The 25,072-nt window shown below is 37.9% G+C and overlaps 1 protein-coding gene across 1 annotated transcript in view; it reads left to right on the top strand.

Moving 5' to 3' along the window:
* The first annotated feature begins 886 nt into the window (after window positions 1-886).
* UNC79 (unc-79 homolog, NALCN channel complex subunit) overlaps window positions 887-25,072 on the top strand; it is a 229,275-nt gene continuing 205,089 nt past the window's right edge. The window contains exon 1 of the mRNA XM_054692786.1: window positions 887-968. Coding sequence (XP_054548761.1) covers window positions 947-968 — 22 coding nt within the window. The 5' untranslated portion in view covers window positions 887-946. The remainder of the gene's footprint in view (window positions 969-25,072) is intronic.

Genomic DNA, 25,072 nt, shown 5'->3' with positions numbered 1-25,072 from the left:
GCTTCCTAACGCGCCCATGGTCAACCTGGGTGGCTACGCGGGCGCACACCTTGGCTCCTCCTGTCGCCAACCTTCCATCATCTTTTTCTGTGGTCCTGCCCGCGTCCCCGTCCATGGACATCTCCTCCTTCCCTAGCCCCGACTTCCAAAGTCTTTCCGCAGCCCCCTAGCAGTGGGCCTTCCCTGCCAGTCATCGCAGGAGAGCCCATCGCGAGGGGAGGCGAGGCGCGGGCCGCGGCGCGCCGGGAGGCCATGCTGAGCGCTGCTGCTGCTGCTGCTGCTGCTGCTGCTGCGCGTCCTTCCTCGCGGCCCCCGGGAGCTTCCCCGCCGCCCTGCGGCCCCGGCTCTCTCCAGCACGCCCCGGATCCTGCCCCCCTCCTTCCTCCTGGAGGCGGCCGAGTCGAAGCGCGGGACGCACCTGTGTCCCTCTCGGGTCACCCCGCTGAGGCCCGGGGGCTGCTCCTGCAGCGGGATTTGCAGGCCCCGAGAACGCCAATGGGAGATGCAAGCGGCCGGGGACTCCGGCTCTTTAAGAGGCTTTTCTCTGGGAAACACCCGGCCCCTCCGAGCGCCTTATGAATGGAAATACTCCTCCCCCGGTCGAGCCCATTTTCCCATTTCACCAGGAGCCGCAGCCCGCTGTCTCCTTTCGGTCTCCCCGCCCACAGCCGCGCGGGCAGCTCCAGGAGGGGACGGACAGGAAGCCTCTGGCCGCCTATTAAATCCCACCCATTTCTCCGGGGGCGATTTCCTAACCTTCCGGGACCGAATTCTGCAATTTGATGTGCGTTTTGTCCGAATGGTAGCGACACGGGCCTAGGGAGGGGGAGCGCGAGGGGGTGGGGGGTGGGGGGTATGCGCTCTTTTCCTCGCAACATCGCTGGCGGAGCGAGGGAGCTCACACGACACAGATTTTGGGGCAAAGCCTTTCCGTCTGGACAGCACCATGTCCACCAAAGCGGAGCAGTGTAAGTAGCAGCCGGCCCGGCGTTCCGGCCCGGCCCCGGCGGGAGCGGTGGAGTCGCGGCGTCGGGCGGCCGGGAGACCCGGGCGCGCTGGCGCGGGTGGGGGCCGGGGCCGGGGGGCCGGGGGGCGGCGGGCGCGCGGCGCTGTCCCCGGTGCTGAGCGCTGCGGGCCCGGCCGGCGGGCGCGCGAGCCCGGAGGACCCCGCGCGGGGAGATGAGAGCGGGGTCGTTCGCGGGAGAGGAGGCCGCGTATCTTTCAGATAAACATTTCGGCATCTCTCGTTGGGGTGGGGGAAGGGGGCAGAGGCAGATCAGGGGCGGAGAACTGTCAGTTGCCACCGGAGCTGCCCGGCCTTCTGAGCATGCCCAGTCCTCGCCGCCGGAGCCATCGGGGAGTTGGAGTCTGCAGTTTCCACTTCGGGTTGGAGAGGCAGAGGGGGGAGGGCGCCGGTAGCCAGGCAGAATTCTGCATCCAGCGGGAGGAAAATTCACCCAGGGATGTCAGCGCCAGTGCTGCGGCTGCCCTCGGCCGCTGGCTAAGGCGAGAGTCGGTGCTTGCAAGACAGTGAAAGGAACTCTGGGAAAATGAGCGCATTTGATCTAATTATTTTTCCAGAGAGGTGTCCTTTGTAGGGCTGCTCACATAAACTATAACAAAAGGCAGGAGGGTTTCAGTTTCCCCAGGAATGATTGACTGGCCGGTGGGAAACAACCTGATAAGTCCTCGTGGACAGAGGAAGTTTCTGATCTGCTCCCTGTAGCTTAGCTTATTGCAGTGCGCATTAGTAGGCCTTTGGTCTGTACTTGGTAGGTTGATTAGTGTGCAACCCTTGCTTGAGTGCACTTGAAGGATTCAGGAACTTAAACTTCTGACTGTAAATAAAATATTTTTATGGAGTGGTGAGCTTGAATTTTTAACACAAATACCAGATCTTTTTCATCGAATTGACTCTTGTTTCTTCTAAGCTTTACACACTTTTGTTGCTAATACTGTAACTACTGAAGTCTTTGTAAATCTTCCTTGGAATGATTCTTAAAGTCATTTTGTGAGACATGAAAGTATTACTTAGATCATTTTGGACAGTATCTTGTATGTGATAAAATGCAGCATGTCATTATTCGCCAGAGAGATTAGGTGCACTGAAGACCCATAGAATTCCCAGACTGATGATTCCCTAGAGATTGTCTGTGCCCACCTCCCGTCCAATGCTTAACAGCTTTGCACTTTTTTTTTTTTTTTTTGAAACTGGAACACTTACATTTGAGTCCTGGTTCTCCCATTGTCTGTTTGACCTTGGGCAAGATAATTGACCTCTCTGAACTTTATTTCCTCATCTATAAATTTAAGGTAGTAAATGCTGATGGGGCTGTTGTGATCACAAATGAGAGAATGCACATGAAAGGTTGAGTAATGAGCGTAAGAGTAGTGCATAAGAAATAATACCTGATGTTTATGATACTGACAATTCCCTCTTCATAGTCCATCTCTTCCCAATTGTTAGGAAGTTCTTTTTGTGATTTTTTTGGCCTGATTCCAAAAGTTAAGTCTATTCTCAAAAACAGATTCTGCTTCTATAGACGCTTTCAAAAATTTGGATGCATTATGTTTTGAGTAATGGTAACACAGTTGAAATCAGTGTAGACCTTCCTACTTGATATCATACCCTAGAAGGTGTCATTACAGTATGGTTGTTAAAAAACCACCACCTGTCGTTAGATTTTTATAGTTACATATTACATAAGTAATTTCAGGTTAAAACCAGTGACTATTACTGTCCTTTCCCTGTGTTTTCTCTTCCTTGCTATGCTTTGTGATGCACTGACTGGATGCTATGTCTTAGATACACTTAAATACAGGATATATAAAGTCTACATGTGCACTTAGTTGTGTAGTGTGTAGCTAACTTGGTATTTTAGAATTGCTTGTAAAACATATTTCTTTATATGTAGATAGAAAAGACAGTATTTTTGCAGCCAGAAAATGTGGGTTTGAATTTTGCATGCCCGTCTGATTAAGTGGGCGATATTGGACAAATAATAGTTTTGTGTCTCAGAGTTTCCACCTATAAAGTAAGGAATAGTCATACTAGCTATCTGTTCCTAAGTGCTTTAGAGGGCAAAGGAGGTAAATTGGAGTAGATTGCGAAAAGGGGAAGGATGTTTTGGGTGTTTTTAGGGATCTTTACTTAAAGGGAAGTTACGAGTCTTTTTTCTTTCTTTCTTACACGCACTAACGTGAATGGTCGACCCTAATGCACATTATAGACCTGAAAATAGAGCAAACACGTAGTTGATGTTCATGAGGGCTGAATACTTTTTAATAAAGAGTAGTTGCAGATTTGTGGTATTTTATCCTGGACTCAGTTTGGGAGTCTAGCTAGGGTGAAGGAGAAAGGAAAGAGAAGGCCATGAGATTTTTCTCCTTTACTGTCTGTGAAGACTACCTGAGCGGGAGAGGATGAGAGTTCCTTTCTCCTCTGCATTCAGGTGTGTGTGTGCACAGTCCTACTTTCCAAAGGCCCAAAGGAGAGAATTAGGTTTAATGTAATACTAAAATATAATTTCTATTATTCTTCTTCCCGAGACCTCTGGAAGTAGCAAAGCTTTCACTGGTACAGGAAGTGGACATAGTTTGGTTGAACCAGCAAGAGGAAGTACTTGCATTTCAACCCAAATAGATTACGTGACTTACCTTTGAAATGTCATGTATCACAAATATGTGAAAAATGATTTCATTTTTATATAGTGGCAGTTTCTTTCCTGAAATAAGTAATAGTGATGAGAGGCTGGTTTTAGCCAAGATATGTTTGTGAGCCTGTTTTTATACATTCAATCTGTTTCATGTGCTGTGTGCAGAATATCATAACAGAAGGTGAAAGCCTCCTAGCAATATCTGAGGCAACTGCACAAGAGTTAATTTTTTTTTCTCCAAACGCTGCTTTTTTCTTGCAAAGGTCACTGTAGTGAAAATGCTTATGTAGCTGATACACAACCTGGAATGATAACATAAAAATCTACACTTGGGATTGTAAAGGGGAGAAAGAGGAGTTAAATGCCCTGTAGCCTCCTCCCCCAGCTTTCTCAGAGTTAAAATTGACCAACATGGAGTTTGGGTGTGTTCTTTCAAAAGAAGCTTGCGTTTGATAACAGCAAAGTTAAAATTTGGGGTTCTAGAATCGGACCTGCAGCCTCAGTCTGAATCCTGACTTTGCTTCTGTGATCTCTGTGACCTTGGACAAATTAACTCAACCTCTCTAAGCCTCAACTGCGTTATCTATAAAATGGGGATAGTCATAGGGGTGAAGATTAGATGAAGTGAACTGTGAAAAATGCTTAGCAAAGAATCCTGGCACATAATGAGGAAGTAATGAATGTGAGCTATTGTTATTGTCATCATCAAGTATAAAATCTTCTGCTTGGAACTGAGGTGAGGATAATTATAAAGTTTGGATTTAGCCCCCAAGAGATAAAAAGTAACCATGATATTGTTTAAATTGGTTGTTAGACCATTAGATTACTTTTAATTTTCCTTTCCTTGTCTCCAGGTCTCCGCGACAGCAATCAGCCTAATACATTTTGTGGGAGAGGGGACCCTGCATGGCAATTTCTTGACTTGATATATCTAGCAAGACATTTAGTAATCACCTAAACAGACATTTCTTTTTCTTTTAAAGATTTATTTATTTAAACATACAAGAACTGGGGTACAGGCCAGAGTTGTGGGGGGGGGGGTGAGAGGATTCACCAGAGACACAGTGGGGAACAGAACAGGCAGATCGACAGGCAAATACACTGCTGAGGGAGGCAGCAAGCAAGGCAGGAGAGGTCTGCTGTGCCATGTGGGTCACCTCCCTGGCCAGGGATCGAACTCATGCTGCAGTGGCTGCGGCGAGCTTCATAGGTTGCATCTTAACCCCTTGCGCCACCAGGGAGGCCCTAAACAGTCATTTCTAAGGCATGAACTACCTATCCTTCTTCTTTTATTGTATGATTACAGTGTAGCAGCTGGTAAACATAAATAATTTATATAAATATCCATCAGCATGTTTGTCAAATTTGGAAATTAACTTGCTAATAATTTGGGAATAAGCTCAAAATAACTAACTATAAAAATGTGAATGTATGCTATTTTTATATAGATTTACCCTATTCAACATTTTAATCTCGGGAACCAAAAATCTTTTTGATTACATCAAAACCAAAAACATTGAAGGGTATTGCTAATGAGTATTTATTATCATTTAAAATTAACTTGCCCCTCCCATGCATATTTAAGGCTCATCTTGAGAGGAATCAAGAGTCTTATTTCCTTTACGCACATTGTATGATGGTGATAATAAAGTGGAAAGTACTTCTGCTCTGACTAGCACTGCGACCTGCAGTCGTTTAGAAATCTGTCTGTTTAGAAACAACAACGCTGATAACTTCTTAGAGAGGAAACTCTAGTTTATTTATATTTGCAAATGTCAGAGTGTGGCTATCTACCATATTTGAGGTAACTAAAGGAGCAGATGTTTTCTATCTTTTGTCTTATGTGGTTTCTCTGCAATATTTGACACGAGTCCCATTCCTTACTTAAATCCCCCCTCCTTTTTTTTTTTTTTAAAGATTTATTTTGTTTATTTATGCGTACAAGAGCTTAGGCCAGGGGTGTGGGGGATGGGGCTTAAGAGGAGTCACCGGAGACAGAGTGGGGAGCAGAACAGGCAGATCTACTGAAATACACTGCTGAGGGGAGCAGCAGGTGAGACAGGAGAGGTCCTCTGTGCCATGTGGGTCAGCTCCCTGGCCTGGGATGGAACTCAGGCTGCAGTGGCTGCCAGTAGCTTTATAGTGCTGAGACTTAACCCTTTGCACCACCAGGGAGGCCCATATCTCCTTTTCTTTGTTTCCTGGCTGTTCCTACTCAGATTTTGTTCTTTCCCTGCCTTTAAAAACAGGGTTTTGGGAAGGCCTCCCCTGGTGGCACAGCGGTTGAGCATTGTTGGGTTGCGAGGCTGCCTGCAGCCTCTGCAGCACCAGTTCAATCCCTGGCCATCGGGCACCAGTTGGATCCCTGGCCATCGGGCGATGGTCCCACCAAAAAAAAAAAAAAAAAAACAAAAACCCCACCAAAAGCAAACAAACAGGGTTTTGGGTTTTGTCATTGGTTCTCTCTTACAAATTCCCCAGACTCTTGATCTTATTACCTCTATGTGGGTGGTACTCAAATATAATTTTCTAGCCTAGACATGTTTTTCAAACTATAGGCCTGCCATTATGCAGGGTTCCTTACAGGCATCTCAAACCCAAATCTGTTTCAACTTGTACGTCTTGATGTATCACTCATTTCATTTACTGGCACCACTGTCTACCCATTCACCCAAGTCAAAAAATTGGGAGTCTTCCTAAATTTCTATTCTCTACCATTAGAATTCAGCCGTTGATTATAGTCCATCTAGCTCAATCCCTGCCCTAACTTTTGGGTCCAGTTACAGTCACCTATATATTTCAGTTATTCCATTGCACCATGTTTTGCCTGAAGCACTTTCTTTCCTCCATGGCTTTTTCTTTGCCTTTCTAATGCCTCCTTAGTTTTCAATATTTAGCTTGCAAGCCCTGCCTGATTGCCGCTCTTCCCCTACATGGCTCACTGTGTGCTCACGTCTCCCAATATTCATTTTCTTACTAGTTGCCCTCATTTGTGTGCAGATTGTATTATGCTCATCTCTGTGTCTCCAGCATGCAAATCATTTATTTTGTGCACAGTGTTTGTACAAAGACTGTTTCTTGAATAGGAAAAGTGATTGAGGGTGAATAAAATGTCTTATATAAAGAAGGATTGATTACATAATCACATTTTTGGATTGCATTAATTTGAAGATTTCACATTCCTTGTTAACGTGAAGTTCTACGATATAAACATTATATGGAATGCATGTTTTTCAGATGAACAGGTAAAAATTCAATTGTCAAAAGTGCTGTAAACATCTGCTAAATCAAATTTTATAGTAATTATATTTCAAGTTACACTTTTTCTGAATATTCATTGTGATTTTGGTTCTTTCTCATTAGTCAAAAATTTCTCTCGCTCTGTTCAGCATAACTGATATCATTCCTATTTGGTAGACAGTCTTAGCACACATCCAACTCTTTTTCTTAAGCTAAAGTGATAATGCATTTGAAGTCAGGGACTCTTCAGGCTGTAATTTGATGTGAATCCTTTGATATTACATCTGTTCAAGTTTTATGTACTGATTACTCAACCAGTAAATATGCTATAAGTTGTGATTTTAGTTCTGCAGTATGTTTATGCTGGAAGTTCACACACAATTTATTTTACATGAAGATATGTATAAATGAACTCATATATTACTTAGAAATAAAATATTTATTGCATCAAAAAATGCATTGAACAAAAATGTATTCTCTTCAGTAAGCTAGCCTTTGGGAGTGTAAAAAGTTCAACTAGCTAATTTAAAATTTTTAGAGTTTTTTCAATCCATATATTCTATTTCTGTCTCATTTTTCTCTACTTTTGGACCTTTTAGGAGAAATGCTGTAAACATATTATAGTTTATCATGTGTTTCTCATTTAATATTTGATGTGGGATTAAAACTGGATATTTTTCAATTTCATTTGTCTCAGAAACTGGGCTTGACACTCAAAACTGGAAGTATATGTGTGTATGCACATATATCTATATGTATATATGTGCATGTGTGTATATATACGCATACAATTATAGCGATGTATTATTTTTTAAAGAAGAAACAGGTTTCCCTTAGAAATGGAAATAGATAATTCAAAATTATATAATCAGTTTAGCAGATCTGAGTAAGATGTATTTGAATGTTAAGATCTCCAGGTAAGCAAGTTTAGATATCTATTGTTTGTGCCTATTAGTATTAAGCACTTTGACATATATTGATTTGTCCTTATAATAGTTTTGAGAGTCATATGTTTCTGTATTTGTATTCTGGTTTTATGGTGTAAATATTCTTCACCTATTTCATTTCTTTTTTAGTCTTACCACTGCCATTGTCATTATGGAATTTGTCACCTGTATCATAACAGCTTTTTCATTTATCTGTCTGTGTCCCTATTCTAAATAAATTCACATTCATAGGTACTGAGGGTTAGGACTTGAACATCTCTTTCTGGGAGTCACAATTCAACTCACTACAAACTGTTATATTTTATTTTATAGTATCATTTCACTATTATGCCTGATTTTATCATTTGACATGTTAACCATTCCTCCATTAGTTTTTCACGAACTATCAAAATAATATGCATTTCTATGTGAAATACCCAAAATAAAAAAGTTGATAAAAAAGTACAAAAAAACCCATGACATGCTGTCAGATAGCTTGTTTCAAGTAATATTAGCGTTTTGATATGACAGTACATTTTTTCATAGCTTTATTTATTTATGCATACAAGAACTGGGATACAAGTCAGAGGTGTGGGGGGTGAGAGGATTCACCCGAGACAGAGTGGGGAACGGAACAGGCAGACTGACTGAAATACTCTGCTGAGGGAGCAGCAGCAGGCCAGACAGGAGAGGTCTGCTGTGCCATGTGGGTAGCTCCCTGGCAGGGGATCGAACTCATGCTGTAGTGGCTGCAGATAGCTTCATAGTGCTGAGACTTAACCCCTTGCACCACCAGGGAGGCCCTGATAGTTTCATGAACTACGAGTCCATCCTGTTGTGGTACGGCCCAATCTGTATTTTATCAATTTACCCTTCACTTATTCCAGGATTAATTTTTGGGATTCTACAATGTGTCAGACTTTGCATTAAGCCCTAGAGGAGCTTGTTGCTGAGGACTCAAGGGTTTGTACTTTGCTGAGATGTATATATTCTACTTTCAGTATTTTTTGACATTCCATGTAGATTCCTAAAAAATAATAAATTGAAGTCAGCCTGTCATGACTTCTTCAGAGAGAGTCAATATGTACTCCTTGTGGTGTTACTGCTCTTTTATTAAATTGGAGGTTCAAAGAGAATTTTATAGACTCTCTCTCTTCCACTCAATATTATTCTTATTTTCTGGCAATTTTTTTTCATTCCTCCATGCTAATTTTTCCATCAAGTTGCAAAACTAATGCTATTTTCATGAGCATCTCATTAAATTTATAAAATAACTTACTTAGGAAGAGCTAACATCTTTAGGAGACTGAATCTTACTATTGAAGAATGTGGTATGTCTTGAATACGTCTTTTTGTACCTTTTCAGGGGTATTTTTGGACATTTTTGTTAAACTTATACTTACTATTTTCTCTTTTTTCTTCTATCATAATTGGAGTCTGTCTTCTTGAAGGCTATTGATTTTTGTATGCTAATTTTATAGTTTTACTTTATTAAATTATTTTCTTTTTGTAGTTGTTTTTCCATATATTACTTGGGGTTTTTTCAAGATCTATAATTATATAATCTACAAATAGAAAATAGTTTTATCCTTTCCTTTTGATCCAATTCTTGTATCTCTAATGCTTTCTCTTTCCTAATTGTATTGGTGAATATCTCCAGCACCAAGTTAAATATAGTATAGAGAGTGTGTATGCTTATTTTGCTTATAATTTCAGTAGGAAAGTCTCTCATTTATTAAGTAAGAATTCCTTTGGGCTGAGGTAATACACTAAGAAAATATTCATCAATTTTTATTTTATTGAGTTAAAAAAAATCTGAATGGCGTTGAATTTGTCATTCATTTTTTTCTATGAAGACTATATGATTTCTCTTTATTAATATTCTGGACTGGTTCATCATATTTTATTTACAAGTTTTTGCATTGCTATTCATAAAATAGATTGTTCTAACAATTTTTGGGGGGGTGTGGGGGGAGTTAATCTAGTTAGGATCTGGAAACAATGTTTTACTTGCTACATGAAATAAAATTTCCTTTTTTTTCATGCTCTGGAATAATTAAAGTAACATTGAGGTTATCTTGTTTTTTCAAGTGTGTTAGTGTTCCCTTTGTGAAAGCATCTGGCCTGGTGCTTCTTTATAATGGAACTTTAACTTCTTTCTCCATTTTCCTTTATGACTCATGTCCTATTTAGATTTTCTGTTTCTACTGAGGTCAATTTTGGTAAGTTTTATTTCTTTAAAAAATTACTCATTTACATCTAAGCCTTCAATTTTGTTTGCATAGAATTATGCAGGAGTCTCTTAGGCATAAAAAAAATTTCCTTAATTTTGATGTTTATTTTCTCCTTGCCATTGTGATGCTGTGTTTTTAATATTGTGTATTTGTATTTTCTCCCCTCCCCCCCTTTCCTTCATTGAGTCAGTGGTTTGTCTATCTTGATTTCTTTGCTGAAGAACCAATTTTGGATTTATTCATTAGTTCTGTTGGTTTTGTTTTTAAATTAATTTCTACTTTTATTATTCATTTCCTCCTTTCCAGATTTCTTGGTTTACTTTGGTGTTCCTTTTATTGGCTTTTTGAGTTGAGTATTTACTTTACTATTCTTGATATAATCATCTCATACAGTATATTTTTCCTTGACTTTTCCTTTAGCTCTAACTTATAATTCTGGTACTGTCAGCCTTTTATTCTTATTTTCAGGAAGTTTTTCAATTTAATTTTGTATTGTGTCTTGATCCAACCATGGTTTGAAAGTGTGGTTGTAAATGTCCATGTGGAAAGGCAATTTTTTTTTTGTTACTTATATCTAGTTTTATTGCATTATTGTGTGAGGATGATATTTGCATATTTCTATTCTTTGGACCTTACTGAAGTTTTCTCCGTGGCCTAAGATTTGGTCATTTTTTGTGACTGTTCCGTGTGTACTTGAAAGGAAGTTGTAAACTCTGTTGTTGGAGTTCAGAGTTTACTATAGATCTGTAAGATCTACCTTGTTTATGTTGTTTAGGTGTTCTATGCCTTTATTAAATTTTTGTCTGCTTGGTCTTGGATTGTGAGAGGTATGTTAAAGTCTCCTATTATTAGTGTGTTTCTATTTCTCTTTGTATATGTCTTGTACCTTTCTGCTTAATAAAAGTTATTGTTGTGTTATTGAGTACGTAGATATTAATAACTGTAATATCTTTATTGTGAATTGTAGCTTTAAGCATTATAAAGTGATTTTCTTTGTATATTTTAATGCTTTTTGTTTTCTTTTTAATACCTTGTTAGATATCAAGATTATGACCCTTGTTTTTGTTTTATTTGCGTTTACCTGATATATATTTTTCCATCCTTTTATTTTTTAACTCTTTTGAATCTCTTTGTTTTAGGTGTGTCTCTTGTATTCTGCATAGTGTTGGATTTTGCTTTATTAGCCAATCTGAAAATCCTTTTCTTTCAATAGGTGAGTTAAGCCCATTTACATCTATTGATATAATTAATATGTTTGGCATCAGTCCTATCATACTGCCTTTTTTTGTCTTTTGTATCTATGCTTTTTCATTATGCAGTGGGTATTATCTCCTGTTTGTTCTGTTGGTTAACTTTATACTAATACCTCTATGTATTGCCATTAGTCCATTTTTTTTTTTTGATTATTGTTTCCCTATGTTGAACAATATTGAAACTTAGGTTGTTACCTTCCCTTTTGTCTCACTCCCTCTTAGTATCTGATCTAGAGTAAATATATATTAGTTGGAAATAAACATCATTTGTTTCCAACTAATGTCTATTAGATGATCATATCCATATGCTCTCCTTATTCCTCCTACCTCCAATTTTGATAATTATGCTATATCTACTATATTCTCTCCTTTCTCACTGTGGTTTAGCTTTGTTCTCCAGGTTTATTTACATTTAGAGCTCATCAGTGATTCTTGTATTACTGTCTCTCAGTCTTTTTTGTTGTCTGAATGTACTTTTCTTTCTTTCTTTTTTTTTTTTTTTTTAAAGATTTAGTTATTTATGCATACCAGAACTGGGGTATAAGCCAGAAGTGTGGGGGACAAGTGGATTCTACAGAGACAGAGTGGGGAACAGAACAAGTAGATTGACCAAAATACACAGCTGAGGGGAGCAGCGGGGAGACAGGAGAGGTCTGCTGCGCCATGTGGGTAGCTAGCTCCCTGGCCGGGGATTGAACTCATGCTGCAGTGGCTGCGGACAGCTTCATAGGTTGCGTCTTAACCCCTTGTGCCACCAGGGAGGCCCTGAATGTACTTTTCTAATTGAATCTTTAGGAAGGGCTCACAGGTTCAATATTCCCTAGTCTTGGCAAGTTTATGATAGTTGGTTTGCAGCTTTGTACTTGATAGTCAGTTTGGGTAGATATTAAGTCCTTGGCTCATATTATCCGTCCTTGGGTATCTTAAATTTGTTACATTAAGAATTGAAAGTCTGATCAAAGTCTTATTCTCTTTCTGATATTAGTGACTTAGCATTTTCCCCTGGTTGCCCAAATTAATTTTTTATTTCTATTTAAAGCAGTTTTAATTATAATATGGTTTTGAATTTACTATGGCCTTGCTGACATGATTGTGATATAGTCTTTCAGTCTAATAAGAATTATTTAAAATTTTAAGAAAGTGTCCTGGAATTACAGTTTTAATGTTTATTTTGTTGTATTGCTAGGCATTGTTCTTCATGATCTCTGTCATATATATGTTGGATTTTTTTTTTTTTGCTTTTCTTCTTGAAAATAGAATGTATCACTCTTATGGAATATTTTAATAGTCTGTATTTTCATTTCTTTTAAGTTTGGAGTCACCCTGCAATATACCTTTATTAACCTATATATTTTGTAGTGATTCCATATACATATAAGTGAATATATTTACTTAGTTCATAATATGAATGTCAAATATAAATAAAACATTGAAACTATTTAGTTGAGCATTATCTTATTTCTCATAAGACCAAACTTATTCATTCTACAAGTATGCAAATATCTGACTCTGTCATTATATATTCTATTGTAGATAAACCCAAGTGTGTATATATATATATCATTCATTTTATATATTTATATAATCTCCCAATTTCAAAACATAGTTTAATTAATTTTGTTTTATACATATATATATGCATATAAATACCCTAAAAAGATTCCTTGTGCTCCTTTGTTTGTGGTCCACTTTTTCGACCCTTAGCCCCAAGTAGACATTGATCGGCTTCCTGTCAATAACAGTGTTAGTGTTGCCATTTCTAGAATTTTATATAAATTAAATCATTTAGTGCATAAGTCCTTCTGTCAGACTTCTTTTATTTAGCATGCTTTTGAGAATCATTCATGTTGCTCTGTGTGTTAATATTTTGTTCCTTTTTATTGACCTGTAGTATTCCATGGTATGTCTATATATTTTGGGTTGTTTCAGTTTTGAGTCATTATGAATAATGTTGCTACAAATATTTACATACATATCTCATGGAAACATAGGTTTTTATTTCTCTAAGGTCAATACCTAGGAATGGAAATGCTTGACAATATATAGTAAAATGAATATTTGATGTTATCGGGTATTGTTTAGCAAAGTGCCTGTAACGTTTTGCATTCCCACCAGCAATGCAGGAGAGAATTTTAGTTGCCCCACACTGTCAACAGCCTCACCAACGTTTGGTATTGACAATCTTTTTTGGTATTGACAATCTTTTGTCTTTTGGTATTGACAAACTTGAGTCACTCTAGTGACTACATAGTGGTATCTCATTGTGGTTTTAATTAGTATTTTTCCGAGGGCTAGAGATGTTGTTGAACATCTTTTCAAGTGCATATTTACCATTGGTATATCTTCTTTTGGGAAATGTCTTTTCCAATTTTTTTGTCCATTTGTTATTATTATTATTAATTTTTCTTTTTATTGAGTTGTAAGAGTTCTTTCTATATTCTGCAATAGACGCTCTTTGTTTAGAAAAGTTTTGCTTCCAGTCTGTGATGTACCTTTGTGTTTTCTTAAATACGACTTTTGAGAAGTGAAAAATTTAAATGATAAAATCCATTTGATCAGTTTTTTTTCTTTTATTACTTGTGCTTTTGGTATTTTGTTTAAGAAATTTTTGTCTAGCTTAATGGCTTAAAGATTTTCTCCTAGAAATTATAATATATTTTTCTTTAACATTTAAATCTATCAACATTTTTGAGTCAATTTTTATATATGGTAGAAGATAAGGTTTGAGGTTCATTATACCATTTGTAATATCCAGTTGCCCTAGCACCATTTGTTGTAAAAAGTATCTTGTCTTCATTGAATTATCTTGGTGCCTTAATTGCAAGTCAATTGACCAAATGTTTGGGGTCTTTCTCTGGACTCTATTATGTTTATTCATTTATAGGTCTATCCTTATGCCACTGATATACTGTATTGCTATAAGTTTATAGTAAGGAAATAAGTTTAATATAGTAAGTTTAAATGAGGAAATCAGGTAGTATAATTCCTCCAGCCTTGTTATTTTTCAAAATTTAACTCCTCTAATTTTTATACTTTAAAAATCTACTTGTAATTTTTTCCAAAAAAAACCAACTTGTTTGGATTTGGTCTGCAGATCAGTTTTGGGAGGATTACTGTGTTGACAACTTTGAATATTTCAATTCTTGAATCAAGAATTGAATATATATATATATATATATATATACTTATTTAGGTAAGTCTTGTTTATTTCTCCTTTGTAATGACTTGTAGTTGTCACATTATTAAATTTATTCTATGTATTTTTGTGAATGGAATTTTTTTTTTTAATTTTCTAGTTATTTGTTGTTAGTGTAGAGAAATACAGTTGGGGTTTTTTTTTTTTTGTATGTTTGTCTTGTATCTTGCATCTGTGCAATGTTTATGTACTAGTCTAATAGCTGTTTGGGGGATTACTTACAGTTTTCAACACAAATCATCTTGTCACCTGTGAATAATGTAGTTTTGCATCTATTTATTTTTTCCCCTTATTGCACTAGTTGGGCTCTCCAGAACAATTTAAATACAAGTGGTGCTAGAGGCACCCTTGCCTTCTTCTTGGTGTTAGGTAGAAAACTTTGAGCCTTTCACAGTATTAAACTAACCTTGCATTCCTGATACTGTGTTAAGAATTTTTGTACTTACATTCATGAGAGATATTTGACCGTAGTTTTCTTGTGATATATTTTTCTGGTTTTAGAATCAAAGTAAAATTGATTTTGTAAGATGGATTTGGAAATGTTCTCTCTAATTTCTGAAGGAATTTGTGTAGAATTATATTCATTTTTCCTTAAAATTTTAATAAAATTCATCATTGACGCCATTGGGGACTGAATATTTTTTGTTGTTGCGGGATGGTTTTAAGTTTTAAATTCAATTTCTTTAATTGATACAGATTTGAGTTTATTGTTGTTGTTTTAATTTTTTCTTGGTCAGTTTTGTTTTTTGTGTCTTTCAAGGAATTTTTTCATCTTGCCCCTTTGACTAATTTATCCAGTTTTCCATTTGTTAATGTAAAGTTTGTTTGTTAAAATCCCCTATCATCCCTTTTACAGCTGTAGATTATGCCCTTTTATTCCTAAATTGGCAGTTTATGTCTCACTCTCTCTCTCTCTCTCTCTCTGTCTCTGTCTCTCTCTGTCTCTCTCTCTCTCTCTCTTTCTCTGTCTGGTTAGAGGTTTATCAGTTTTATTGTTATCTCAAAGAATGAGCATTTGACTTTAACTGTTTTCATTTTTGTTTTTCTGTTTTCAATTTTTATTAGTTTCTGTACTTTATATTATTTTAAAATCTTCCCTTGGTTTACGGAGTTTTATTTGATCTTCCTTTTTATTTTTTAGGATGAAAGTTTATATTCTTGATTTGAGAACTTCTTTTCTAATGTAGGCATTTAAAACTATGATTTTCCTTGTAAACTTTATTTTAGCTGCCTTCTACAAATTTTGATAGGCTGTATTTCATTATGGTTCAATTCAAAATGTTCTCTAATTTATCTTGTAATTTATTCTTTGACTCAAATTTATTTTTGAGAAATGTAGTTCAAAAATGCTTAATTTTTGAACACTTGGAATGTCCCTGGTTATCTTAGTTATTGTCTTCAATTTCTAATTTAATTCCATTTTTGTCAGAGAACATGTTCTGTATGCTTTCAGTCCTTTCACATTGGGACTTTATTGTCCAAAGTATGATCTATACTGGTAAACATTCTGGCTGCACTTGAAAAGAATGTGTATTCTGCAATTGTTGGCTGAAGTGTTAAATCTTCTATATTTTTACTGATTTTTTTTGGTCTAATTTTTCTATCACTTGTGATAAAAGTATATTGCAATTTTTAATGATGATTATGGAATTGTCTATTTCTTGTTTAAATCTGTCAATATTTGCTGTGTTTTAAAGTTCTATTATTGGATTCATAATCATTTATGATTATTATGTTTTCCTTTTGAATCTTCCACTTTATCATTATGAAGTGTTTACTTTACCCTTGTTAATATGTTTATAATATATAAATATGTGATATTAATAATACCATTCCAGACTATTAATTGCTTATTGTTCATGTGGCATATATTTTCCATCCATTTCCTTTCAACCTTTTAGTATTTTCTTTGGCTTCTTAGGTATTCTTTTTCTCATTTTAAAGTTAATGTTGCCCTAGCGATTATAATGTATATCCTTAAGTTTTCAGTTAAGTTGTGTTGCATTGGGCAACAACACACTGATAAAGAAACGGGAGTCGTGGAGCAGGCTACATAATGCAGGATGCTGCCAAAGAGCAAGATCCTGGCCTTTTTATTGATACACACATCGGTTGTAAGGGGGAGGAGCAAAAGGAAAGGGGAAGGAGATTAAAGAAAGGGGAAGAATGTAGAAGATCAGGGATTGTGAGTCTGCCCTCCAGGCACTTCTCATCTACTTGATGACTTGGTGTTGTCATTGAGATCATGCCCTAATCCCCCAGCCATGGTCTTAATCTTATCAACAAAGTGTTCCACTGCTCAGCTTCTGGGGTCCCTTGTTGTACATCTGTCCTTGGCCACCCGGGTGTTCCCGCTCATACCTCATGATGTGTAAGTCGGGAGTACGTATTATGCATCCATCCTCAGCGCCCCCGGGCATTCCTGGTCATACCTGGTGGATGCATAGCCTTCCCAGCGTGATCCAGCTTTGTGCTCTTGTTTGATTTGAGGGCCACCTTGCAGGCTTGGGCTCTTGTACTTAACTGACCAGGTCATTTTCACCTTGCTTAGGATTTAGAATTATAGGTGACAAAATGGTGGCCGAACAGACCACTTAGGAGTAGCAGACCCACAAAGTTGCAATATTTTAGTTCAAATATAGAAATCTTGCTACCTTATAGGCCAAAATACCTCTGTAGTTTATAGTTGTCATGTGTAATGTACTTGTATAAGCTATCAAGTCCCCTAAGACTGTGTTATGATTTTAATTTTAATTATATGGTTGATAAGAAAGAGGGAAAAAGAAAAGGTAGCTTTTTGTATTTGCCAAGATATTTGCCATTTCTGATGCTCTTATTCTTTCCGAGCATTCACATCTCTAACTGATATCATTTCTCTTCAGCCTTTTTTGTAGGGTAGCTCTGCTTGTGACTAAATTTCTTTGATTTCTTTTGTGTGAAATGCCTTTATTTTGCCTTTATTCTTGAATAGTATTTTTGCTGAATGTAGAACTCTGCTTTGACAATCTTTCTTCTTTTAGTACTTTAAAGATATTCCATCTGGTCTTCATGGTTTCAGAGGGGAATTCAGCCATCAATTATGCAAAATATGTATGTAGCGTATTGTTTTCCCTGCTGCTTTCAAAATATATTGTTTCTCTTTGACCTGGGCTTCTGTTAGCTCAGGCTTCTAATTGTTTTTAATTTTCTGTGTTTATCATCTTTTATCTAAAAATTCTGTCTTTTTTCGAATTTGGGAAATCTTTGGCCAATATTTCTTCATATACCTTTTCTACCTTGTTCTTTCTGTCCTTTTCTCCTGGTTTTCCAATTACACATCCATCGGTTGACTGTTTGATATTATTTAACAGATCTCTGAGGCTCTGTTCTTTTTTTCTTCCCACATTTCCCTTCTGTTCTTCAAAATTGTGCTCTTTCTACTAACCTAATTTCAAATTCACATACTCTTTTCTCCGTCATGTTCGTTTGGTTAAGTCCATCCAGTGGATTTCTTATTTCAGAAATTATATATTTCAGTTTGAGAACTTCCATCTTGTTCCTCTTTTATTATTTTTATTTTTCTACTGGGACTTCATTTTTTCTCATGAGAGATTCATTCATTGACGACATACTTTGTTTTACTTCATTGCGGATAGTTTTAGCAGCATACACCTTGCCTGTTCAAACATCTGTTTCATTTCACGGTCAAACTATACTGATCATCTTTTTTTCCCCAAGAATGTGTTTCATTTCCATGGTTCTTCATATGTTGGATAATTTTGGATTGTGTCCTAGACACTGTAAATGTTAAGTTATGGAGACTTTGGATTCTATTATTTCCCACTGATTAATATTATTTCCTTTATTTGAATAGGATATTTTCTTCTTGGGCTGAACTAGAAACATTGGTGCTTATGCAGCTTCTCTCTCTGTTTAGATCTTTCACCTTTAGCTGGGCTGCGTTCAGTGTGCTTTGTGCTTCAGTGGTCCAGGGATCATTCAGGAAGGTGGCTATTCAGGGTTTGACAGTTTCCTTTCTGGCTCTTTCCCATGTGAGATTCCCCAGTTTGCTTCAACATTCATGGTTTCCCAGCTGTCCTTTTCTGGCAGAGAGGTGTTGGTTTCCAGACTGCCCTCACTGAGTTTGCTGCTAGGACTGCACTTAGCCCCAGGCTAAATGCCTTGGAGGTGGGAACTTACTGATTGAGCTCCCTGTCTTTCCTTGGCAGCTGGAATTTTCTGTCAGTCTGTTTACTTATGTCCTTTCTCTTGTACCTTCAGGCAGTTGCCTGCTCATTCTGTCCAAACTTTGCAGTGTTTTCTGAGAAAGGAAGAAGAGTTGTTGGTAGAGGTTTATTTTATCATAACCAAAAAAAAAGCCTTTTCTTTTTTCTTTCTTTTTTTTAAAAAGATTTATTTATGTATGCATACAAGAACTGGGGTACAGGCCAGAGGTATGGGGGAGGTGACAGGATTCACCAGAGACAGAGCGGGGAACAGAACAGGTGGACTGACCAAAACACACTGCTGAAGGGAGCAGCGGGCAAGTCAGGAGAGGTCTGCTGCACCATGTGGGCAGCGCCAGTGGCTATAGATAGCTTCATAGATCCTGTCCTAACCCCTTGCGCCACCAGGGAGGCCCCAGAAGCCTTTTCTTTCAAAATTTTAAGAATTCCACTCCTAGGAATCTACCCAAAGGACACAAAAACATTCATTCAAAAGAACACCTGTACACCTATGTTTATTGCAGCGCTATTAGCAATAGGTAAAACCTGGAAACAACCCAAATGCCTAAAAATAGATGACTGGGTCAAGAAGATGTGACATATGTACACAATGGAATATTATTTGGCAATTGCTGCCATTCGCAGCAATGGGGATGGAACTAGAAGGAATGATGCTCAGTGAAATAAGCCGGAAGGTAAAAGAAAAATATCGGATGGTTTCACTTGTAGCAGGAATATAGGGGAACCAAATAAGACACAGTGTAAAAAAAAGGTACACGATACGCAACAAAGCAAAAACAGACAATTATAAATCAGAGACATCCTACAGAGGAGGAGGCAGAGAAGGATCAGAGGGAGGGAGGGAGGAGCACAGGGGACGAGGTGATGGTGCACGGGTGCGTTGGGGAAGGAATCTCTATGGGGACTACACCTGAGTGGAGTGGGGGAAGCAAATATTGTTTAAAAATGAACAATGATGTAAAAAATAAAAAAAAGTATAAAAAATAAAAATAATAATAAAATAAAATTTTAAGAATTCCTCCTTTACATGTTTCATTTCTCTTAAGCATTTTTCGTGGTGCTTATTTATTCTTGTATTCTTCTAGTTTAGTCTTCATTTAAAAATATTTTTTCTTTTACTTCTTTCTCTCCAGAGTTATTTCATCTTCTTTCCCAAACCTTTCTTTTCTGTAGTCACCTAATTTCAATGTGATTAATGATGCAACTTCAATCATTCTTTTAGCTTGCTTTGAAATACTGATTACAGTTTTTATTTGGCTGGTATATGTGTCTCTACTTATTCTTTTGTCTCATGATAAATTTTATAGGGTTTTCTGTTGCTTGTTTTTCAAATGAAAAAAGTTTTCCTAAAATTATAGAAGGGAGGAATATGACAGGGTAACTTCTATTTTTTTAATAAAGTGATTAAAAAATATGCTCTTATAATTACTGAGACCTACATTCTTTTGCTCCCTTACCCACTTTTATATGGGGTTTCTTCTTCTTTTCGTCTATTATTTTTACACTGTTCAATTTGGATTCTATCCCCAGCAGAGTTTCCTGAGTGCAAGGTTTATCTTGAAGGCAGACGTTGGTTTGTTGTTAACCTTTAGCGTTTTGAACCTGCTCCACGATTCTCAGATCTTATTGCCTGGAGAGTCCCCTCCTTGCTTTGACTTCTGTTTTCAGCTTGGGTCACTACAGTTTCCAGTCAGTACCCCTTGGATTTGGGGGGCTCTCCAATGTGGAACACCATTAGAGGCCTGACTGCTTTCGTTTTGTCTTCCTGCAATGCTGCTGCTACTACTGATATATTGAAGTTGGTCTCCATCCTTTCATAAATGGCTCTGGGGGCTACCAACACTTAGTTTTGTTGTGGATATTGTCAGCCAGTCTTTGGGTTTGTCACCTTCATTGACCTGCCTGCTGTTACTGGAGGACCTTGGGTTGGTTAAAAAATGCTGCTGTTTCCAATGCTGTCTTCCTGGAATCCTCATTGTTTATCATATTTAACCTGATTCTTTTTAAAACCATATTCTCTGGTATTTATGATTCATTTTTTTGAATAAATGACTGTTGTCTTTAGAACCAGACTTGTGACTATTCATCCACTCTTGTGTCTGTGTCAGAATGAAGTCACAGCAACCCTGTCTTTTGTTCCATGAACAAAACTTGGCCAATATCGGAGCATTCAATTCAATTGCAGTGTTGCGCTTTCCTTACATCCCTGGATTTGTGCCTGCTCTTCAGTTTTTTTTTTTTGAAATTAAATAATGTGTTTATACTTTACACATGTTTAGGAGTGAAATTACATGAAAGAGCAAAGGCATGATTAATAGAAAAGTTAGAAAAATATCTGTGGTGAATGAGGGGGATGAAATCAGAAGTAGATACAGAAAAGATACAGTAATTATTTTATCTTTGACTCTTAGTGGTGGGTATATGAGTGTACATTTATTACTGTTTTTGAAACTTTCTATATTATTTTATGCTCTCCTTCATGTCACAGAGACAAGCTAAACAGAATAGCTCGGACAGAGTCTGAATTCAGAATTCTTGAGAGCCCTTTCAAAGGGTGTGACTGCCAAGATAGGAGTGAGTCCCAGGAAAGCGGGGCTCACCACAATTGGGGATTTGGGCAAGTGCATAAGTGTGAGCTTGGTAGTGGACTTCTGGCAGAAATGTGTTGGGGAATGAATTACTCTGTATTTGCTGCTTAGCTCAACACCACCTGCTTTTAGCTCTTAGAAAGAGGTGAAAAGAACACTTCTTTGGGATTAAAATAAGTGTCCTTAGCTGTTCCCGCAGATTGTGGAAGAGAGTAGGAATTTCATTGGCTCTAGAAGAAATAAGAATCTGGATCACTCAGCCAGGCATTCTGCTTTGGGTTAAAAATCTAGTATATTGGATGTGGGGCTCTTTGTGATAACTGTGTTTCTTGAACCACAGAACTTTCGTCTTGTCTGACTGCCCTCTGTGCCTGAAGCACAATTGGGTCTCTCCCAGGAGAAAGACTGAATGGGAAATGCATTTTTTGAAACCATGAACATCTAAACATGTCTTTATTCTTGGTTTATAGTTTGCCAGAATAAAGAATTTGCTTTGAGAATAATTATTTTGGGGGTTTCAAAAGCATTACTTAATGATGTTTTGCTGCCATTGTTGCTTTTGAGAAATACAAAGCCATTCTGAGTCTCGATCTTTCCTAAGAGTTACCAAGTTTTAAAAAAATTCTCAAGTTTTTAAGAAATTTCTTTACTGATTTTGTTCATGATTTTAACCCTTGTGGTTTTGCTCTTGCCTTTTCCTGCAACGCCTTTTAGTCTGACGTTCTTCAGGGCAGATGATTTCTCTCATTCTGCCTCATTGTCTTTTTGCTGTACTTTGGGGAAATTTCCTTAACTGCATCTTCTAGCACTTCTCTTAATTATTGTTTATTTCTAGATTATGTTTTTGATTTGTAAGGACTTTTTTGTGTGTTTTTTTTTTCTGTCTGTCTCTCTCTCTCTCTCTGTGTATTTATATATTTATAGCACCTCAGCGTTCGTTCTCATTTTTCTGACATTAACTTTTTAAAAAGAGTTTCTTCCACGTAGATTATTTACTTCTAAGTTGATTTTCTATTCCTTCTTGTTCATCTTCTGTGTTACAGTATTTCTCTTGATAACTGGCCATCCTTTGCTACCTACTCGTGTTTAAGGGTTGAGACTAAGTTGCTGACATTAGTACAAGGGGGGGGGTCATATATTGGGGCTCTCCAAATGTCACATTCTGTCTTTAGGTCTTTCCTCTTTGGTCAGATTCTCAGAAAGAAGGAGCAAAAAAAGAGCTTCCAACCTCTACTCTGAAGGGTTCGGGTCTGGCTGCTAGGTGTTAAGGGAATAGGGGTTGGCTTTGCCCTGTATTCCATATTCACATTTCATACAGCCACCGCATTCTCTTGCTTTCTTTCACTTTGGAGATCTGATGTGTGTGTGTCTCTTTATGTAATAAGCTTCATATCCACCGACTGGGGCTATGAAGGGGATGTGAGGTAGGAGAGAATTTTGGGATCCAATTGCTTCTTAAACAGCTTTCAAAACCTTCTCCTCTTTCTTCTGTTCCTCCTCCTCCTCTTCCTGTTCCTGCCCTTACCTCTATTTCCAGCGCTATCTGGGGCTGCCAATTCCATGCCTTTCCGTATTCTGAGATGCACATCATTGGCTCTCAGCTTCCTGTGCTGCTGGCCTGGAATTCGGCCACTTTTGACTTCCAACTTTATTTTTCTGTGTGTCTCCTTGCTATTCTCCCTTTCTCCTTGTCTTTACAAAATCTTTTTACTGTAGTTTGGTGGCATTTTAGGTGTGTATGCTTTAGATGAATGTGTTCACTTTATAGTCTTAACCCAGAACCCATTTCTGGCATCTTCTCATCTATCTCTTAACTTTTATTTATTTATTTTTAAAGATTTATTTATGTATGCATACAAGAACTGGGGGACAGGCCAGAGGTGTGGAGGGGTGAGAGGATTCACCAGAGGCAGAGTGGGGATCTGAACAGGCGGATTGACTGAAATACACTGCTGAGGGGAGCAGCCGGGCGAGTCAGGAGAGGTCTGCAGCACCATGTGGGTAGTAGCTCCCTAGCCTGCTGGGGATCACATTTGTGCTGCAGTGGCTGTGGCTAGCTTCCCAGTGCGGTGCTCAACTCCTTGCACCACTGGGGAAACCCCTATCGCTTAACTTTTAAATGTCATTTCTTCTGAGAGGTTGTCCCAACCACCCTATGTAAAGAAGGCGTTCCCTGTCCCCATTGTATTCTCTAAATTAGCTCCTTGAATCTTTCTTTATAGACCTTTAAAACATTTTTAGTCCTTTTTTTTTTCATCTTTCACATTTTACAATGAATATCGTGAGATCGTGGGCCGTAGCTGTTCCATGCATTGTCACATCCTCAGTATTTAGCATGTAACTGACTCTCAAACAATATTTGCTGCGTAAGTAAAAAGGAAAATTATAAGAAGACTCCATGAGTCTTTAAAACTGATAACAATTTTTTCAGTTTTTTCTTGTGGAGAAGAAGAAAGACAGGGCTATAAAACAGCAGCTACCTATTAGGATTGTTGTGACGCTTGCAAGAGTGAAAAAGGGAAAGAGCTTAGAACAGTGCCTGGTACATAGTAAATTCTAAGAAATGTGTATATTTTTAAGAGTCTTAAAAAGGCTCCAAAGAGTAGTAATTTTATATTTCATTGTTCAGTTTTGATCAGGTTAAAGAGAATGTTGTTGTGATGGGCTGCTTTATTCTCAGTGTGGTGCATGCAGTAAGCTTGGAGCCGCAGCACATATCAATTTCAGCTCTAGGTTGATAGTGAATCTCAGCTTGTACTCTTGTGGAAGAAAATGTGTTTCCACAGGAAAGCAGGATCCCAAATATTTTTCAGAGTTCATCCTTGTAGCCATACATTTAAATTTCAGGACAGTACTGGCTATAATTTGTCTTATTTAGCTAATTCTGGGATATCTGTGACTTCTGAGGGAGTATGATTTGTTTTTAGCACATTTTCCTTGGAAATGGAAACACATTGACTGGATAGATGGTTGATAATTCAGATATGTTTTGAGAATTGCACTTAGATGTAGAATCTTAAAGAGTGAGTAATAGTCATCAACCTCTGTATATCTCTGAAATTACTTAATTTTCACTAAGTAGCTCTTCAGTTCTTAAAAAAATCTATGATTACAGAGAGCTTAGTACATTTTAGCAATGAGAGATTAAAGCATTCTCTAGTTTTCATCTGCTAAACTCCTGTGTCTGAATTTATACTTCCTTGAACAAATCAGTATGCTCTTGTCCCCTCCTCCCTGGCAGTTTCAAGTACAGTATTTAAATGTTTTGCTACATCAGAAGACAGCCTGATCTGTGTGAGTCACTGTATGCGTGGGGTGGAGGTACTATACTTTTAACCACTTAGATTCTTCATTTTCAAAATCTTGATCTGAGGAAGCTGCCCAGTAAACTTTTATTTATTTATTTATAAAAGATATATTTATTTATGCATACAAGAACTGGGGTACAGGCCAGAGGTGTGGGGGTGGGGAATCACTGGAGACAGAGTGGGGAACAGAACAGGCAGATTGACTGAAATACACTGCTTAGGGGAGCAGCGGGTGAGCCAGGAGAGGTCTGCTGCGCCATGTGGGTAGCTCCCTGGTGGGGACCAAACTTGTGCTGCAGTGGCTGCAGATAGCTTCATGGTTGCGTCTTAACCCCTTGCGCCACCAGGGAGGCTCTGCCCAGTGAACTTTTAAAATGTGCTTCTGTTAATTTAACCTCACTGCATTAAAATAAAGTAGAACTCTATTACATTTAAATCATTACTG

This window comes from Talpa occidentalis, unplaced genomic scaffold, assembly GCF_014898055.3.
Source record: "Talpa occidentalis isolate TD23 unplaced genomic scaffold, MPIMG_talOcc4v2.1 talOcc4.11, whole genome shotgun sequence".
NCBI classification, from domain to species: domain Eukaryota; kingdom Metazoa; phylum Chordata; class Mammalia; order Eulipotyphla; family Talpidae; genus Talpa; species Talpa occidentalis.
The sequence above is the reverse complement of the archived record's forward strand: the minus strand, read 5'-3'. Positions and strand labels throughout refer to the sequence as shown.